The sequence below is a fragment of the Balaenoptera ricei genome, chromosome 2 (genome assembly GCF_028023285.1).
Source record: "Balaenoptera ricei isolate mBalRic1 chromosome 2, mBalRic1.hap2, whole genome shotgun sequence".
Classification (NCBI taxonomy): domain Eukaryota; kingdom Metazoa; phylum Chordata; class Mammalia; order Artiodactyla; family Balaenopteridae; genus Balaenoptera; species Balaenoptera ricei.
Genome location: NC_082640.1, coordinates 33,053,707 through 33,058,806, shown reverse-complemented (window position 1 = coordinate 33,058,806; position 5,100 = coordinate 33,053,707). Strand labels below are relative to the sequence as shown.

The 5,100-nt window shown below is 45.7% G+C and overlaps 1 protein-coding gene across 2 annotated transcripts in view; it reads right to left on the bottom strand.

The window, feature by feature from the left end:
* Positions 1-233: 233 nt before the first annotated feature.
* MINAR1 (membrane integral NOTCH2 associated receptor 1) overlaps positions 234-5,100 on the bottom strand; it is a 38,572-nt gene continuing 33,705 nt past the window's right edge. For both annotated transcript variants that reach the window (XM_059912309.1, XM_059912308.1), the window contains exon 4: positions 234-1,592. In XM_059912309.1, the coding sequence (XP_059768292.1) occupies positions 1,395-1,592 (198 nt within the window). In that variant the 3' untranslated portion in view covers positions 234-1,394. The remainder of the gene's footprint in view (positions 1,593-5,100) is intronic.

Genomic DNA, 5,100 nt, shown 5'->3' with positions numbered 1-5,100 from the left:
AAGGTAGCTAGTTTCTATCAATCGTTTTTCTTTAACCTGTAACAAGACATTAGGATCAAATGCCGAAAAGGATTCTTTCTGTCCAATTATGTCAAAGCACCATTCAACAGGTGGAAACTGAGATCAAATTCTAATGAAATTACAACGGCTTCCTTACACTGGAGAAACCTTGCTCTCAAGTTATTTTACAGAGATGACAATAAACCAAACTTAGGTATTTAGATAGACATTATAGATAGATAGATAGATAGATAGATAGATAGATAGATAAACGGTTAAATAGATCATTTTTTTTTTTTGCACAGCTGACAAGTATTCAAAACTCTGGAGTAGGTGTTGGGGTAGTTGAGAATACCTCACAGCCTTTATCATATTATTGACAAGCTTTCAAAAAATTTTTAAAGCCATTGGAAATGGCTGGTATTAGTGGTGCACAGAAACCATGGTTTATAGTTAGAATGTCAAAGTTCAGCCATTGTCTCTACTCTTCAAGGCACAAGGACAAGTTCCAAATTCTTCAACTCATGTGTGAGAAGCAGAGCAACGGGTACCACCAGGAGACAGAAGATTAAGGAGAGGAACCACACACCAAAGCAAGAATGGGAGGTCCTTTGGGATGCCATGACTTTCAGATATTGATCGTACGTCGTTAGCAAGCAACTCTCCCACACCTTGAGGTGGGTACAGGAAGGTCTCCTGGCCTGAATACCTTGGCCTATTAAGCAGAGAGCACACTTCACGCCACGCCTGATTTGGCAGTCCAGCACCTTCCTACCCTGGGCACCAGGAAGAAGGTCCAGAACGTTTCCATGAAGATCTGCAATGAAGATCGTAATGATGACAGAAGGGCAAGAATGAAAAGCCGGTAGCCCTTGATAAAAGTCAGCGGAGAAGTAACCTCCTTTATGGATACATACCCTGTTTCTTTGCCTGCGATGATCTAAGAACATTAAGGGAAAGAGAATCCATGCTTTTTTTTTAATTCTTATCTCGCTATCTCCCTTAGCTTCCCTAAAACAGGCATGGATTAACCATCTCCTCTATAACGTATTTCCCGCCGTGAAATGTCATCAAAATGGAAAGAATCCAACCAATTAAACTTCCTCTTTTTTTTGCTTGGAATTCAGTTTGTATCTACTGGTAGTCCATTACATTCTTTTGGTAGGAAAAGATATTGCACTTCTTAAAATTCATCCATGTAATTAAGTCAAAGCTAATAGGTAGGTAGATATGTCTCTAGAATGTATACTTTCTGAAGACCATTGTTAGCATTTGCAGAAAAGCCTCCGTGATTTCTATTTCAACAAACTGTGGCCCCACTGGCACGTGATTTTAAACTACAGAGGGAGACGTCGGTGGTCATGAGCCGCAGGCAACATTGCATGTCCAGCGGCTCATGATTTCATTGTGCAGATAGGCACGACAATGACCAGAATGACTGTGCACGTGGCTGCAGCGATCAGGGCAGCGATCTTGCAGACCTTGGCTCGTCTGAACTCGGCTTCTTTCCTTTTTAGTAATGAGTCGTAGCCTGGAGTATAAATATCTTCCATCCAGTATTCTAAGTTGTTTGGGTTTAAAGATTCTTGAGTCTAAAAGTGAAGAGAAGATGTTAGAAATATGGTGAATATGTGCAACAGGTTCAAGACATTCTGACAATCATCACCCCTGAAGCATCTCAGAGCTGTCTGCAGCTTGCAGGGGAGATGACCGAGGAGTCCAACGCAGCCCACCAGCCCCCCCTGAGGTGGACCACCGAGGACTCGGGCTCCCGCACATCCCAGATTGTACCTGCCCCTCTCCTACTACAAAGGTCATGATGGGGGACTTCCCTGGTGGCGCAGTGGATAAAATTCTGTGCTTCCACTGCAGGGGGCCTAGGTTCGATCCCTGGTCAGGGAACTAGATCCCATATGCATGCCACAACTAAGGAGCCCATGTGCTGCAACTAAGGAGCCCATGTGTTACAACTAAGGAGCCCGCCTGCTACAACTAACACTCAGTGCAACCAAATAAATAAATATTTTAAAAAAACAGGTCACAATGGTCTTGACACAGGAAAACCCAGCGATTTCCTGGGAGCAAGCAAAATAGGGCCGAGACAAACAAGACTCTACGCCTCAAGGGCGTACGGCCAAGAACAAGCTAGCCCTGCTGCATGGGAAGCAGGGAAAGTCACTGAAAAATATTCTCCACTAACGGTCCCTAAGAACAGAGCTGTTTAAAGCAAGGCTATTGTATTACTCTGATTTGGTTCCGAGTTCTTCAGTAAAGCCTCTACTGAAAAATCAAAGGCACCTCCCAGATAAGCAGTTCAAACAAAACATAAAATATTTCCATTTCAAACATCTGTCAGGCCACAGCTCACAGGCCAGGTCTACAGACCAGTGGCAGGCCACCCCCATGCCAGGTGCAGGGTCCCCAGTGGGAGAGACCCCCACCCACTGACATTTGTCTCCCAGCCTCCCTGAGATTAATGCCTGCCTGCAGGAGAAATATTATATTTAACCTGTATCACCCAGGAATCCCATTCCCCGTGGATGGCTAGAATCTATTTCCATAAAGAAAGGCAGTGTTCTCATTTTACGGCAAACATTTAATAATGTGACTGTCACATAAAAGCAGCAACACATTGCAATTCCAAGTGAGGTCGCCTAAATCTTTGAAACACAAGCAAAATATCCAGTTTGAAGATTTTCTCAGATTGTTTAATGTTCATAAAGATGGGCATGTTACAAATCACACATACACACACACACACACACACACACACACACACAGGATTACAAAACAAATGCTTCCAAAACTTAAAAAAAAAACCAACTCGGTTGTACTGTGTTATTGGAATATTGATTATTCTAACCCGTATTAGTCATTCTCCACCTCTCCTTTCAGAACCATTCTCTGTTCTTTTCTGTCTTGCTCTGTGCCCCCAGGAGACCGGCCGATACGAACACATCCCAGGTGGATTCAGTCAGTGGGGTACAGCTCCCCCTGCTCCCTCCCTGATGGGCTACAGTTCTATAAGGTACCTGCTCTCACAGCTGTGGGTCTTCGTGGGTTTCAGAAACAGCTCCCTTTCCTTGGCCTTCAGATCCAAGGGCAGCAACAGCGTCTCACTCATGCTGGTCCCTGGGCGCTTCATGGGCTCTAAACCCTGCCTACACCGCCACCAAGAGTCCCCTCCTTCCCACTCCCATCATCCGTGAGTATGCCATCTGCTTCCTGCTGGGATGCTGACGACCTACACTCCGTGGACTCCTCTGGCTGCTTTATTGCTCTCCTGCTTTGTTTTTGTTTTGTTTTGTTTTTTGGCCACGCGGCACGCAGGATCTTAGTTCCCTGACCAGGGATAGAACCCGGGCCCCCTGCGTTGGGAGCACGGAGTCTTACCCACTGGACCGCCAGGGAAGTCCCTGCTCTCCTGTTTCTAATGGCCTTCCAGTACAGGGGCCAGCAGACTCCAGCCCATGGGCCAGATACAGCCCAACACCTGCCTTTGTACAGCCTACCAGTTAAGAACGGTTCTCACATTTTTAAATCATTGAAAAAAAAATAAAAGGAAAACAACAGTCAGTGGTATGTGAAAATCATATGAAATCAAATCTCCGTGTCCCAAAATAATATTTTGTCGAAACACAGCCGTATCCAGTCATTTACAAGTTGCCCATGGCTGCTTGAGACAATTATTGGCAGAGTTGAGCACTTGTGATGGAGACTGTAAGGCCTGCAAAGTCTTAAAGTAGTTACTCTCTGGCCCTTTAGAGAAGAGTTTGCCAATATTCTAGAATATTCTGTACAACGTTGCATAATGAAAAGAGAATGGGACTTCGGGGTCCCTGAAATCCTCCCAGGTCCCCTTCCTCACGGAGGCACAATGTTCAAAGACTTTTCCAATTATTCATGTTATCTGGAAGGGCGGGGAGGGGTGGTAGGCGATGCTGGCCATTGCTAGAACCCACACCATGAGAAACAGGACATGCTCCATGATGGAAAGTTCCTTAAAATGCAGGATTGTCTGTTCAGACTTTGCAAGAAACTCCTACTCCAGCACTTCTGCTAAGTCCCAGGAGCCACGGTCTCCCTGAGTTGCCCAGGGCACTTCTGCTACTGCCCAGCTCCGGCTGTTAGGACAAGTGTCCTTATGCTTGGGCTGCAGCTCTTTCCCCAGCACAGCTCTGTCCTCCATGGGCACTTGGGATCGGTCTGTTTCCCTGGACATGAACGCTCTTCAGCAATTTAACGGGTACCCTAGAGGGGAGAGAGGGAGCCAAGGTGGGCATATTAAGCTGGGGACTGGTCTGCAGGGGTGGGCTGGTTTCGGTGGAAGGCTGAAGGAGCAGCTCTCCCTGCTCTGGCACTTTGGAGACAGGCTCTGACCAGGGAGGCTGAAACACCACCTCTTCTTCCCAATATTCCCGAGGCGGGCCAAGGAGATAAACAGTGTGTAAACAACACATCAGATTTTGTCTTGTTCCCTCCAGCTCAGACAGAAGGAAACTGGCTTCCTTTCATAGGTAGATATGCTTTAGGGGCTGGGATTCATCCTGTGAAGTAAATTATTTTTAATTACTTTTTCCAATAACCGCAAGCTCTCACGACACCCAGTGGGACACAGGGGGTATCCTCGGTTGTTAATTACGCCTGCTGAACACTGGAAATGGAAACGGGACCTGTACCTTTGCTGCACCCTCAAGTGGCCATTGATGGTAAATTTACATCTTGACGCCATGGGGCCCCAAGAAGATGGTCCAGATGCGGAAGCTGCCCTAAGACAGTACCTGGGTCTCTGCAAAGCGATGAAAACAAGTAAGGTGGTGCCTTTCTGCCTTCATCGAGTTCCTGATACCTGTTCTGCTTTGCTGCAAACACCCTCGAAAGGCTATCAAACTCTTTCCTGTCTTATATTTTTTTGTGAGACTAGATACACTATCCTTTGCATTTTTAAGTGTTGCCACCTAAAGCTCTCTAATCTAAAGATCTTTTATTTTTTATAATTTTGCCTTTATGCTCCTAAACATTGGCACTTTAAAATTGCATGTATCTGTAGGAGCGAAATCTCCCAGACTCTGCCTCCCAAACTTTAAAAAGATGTTTCTC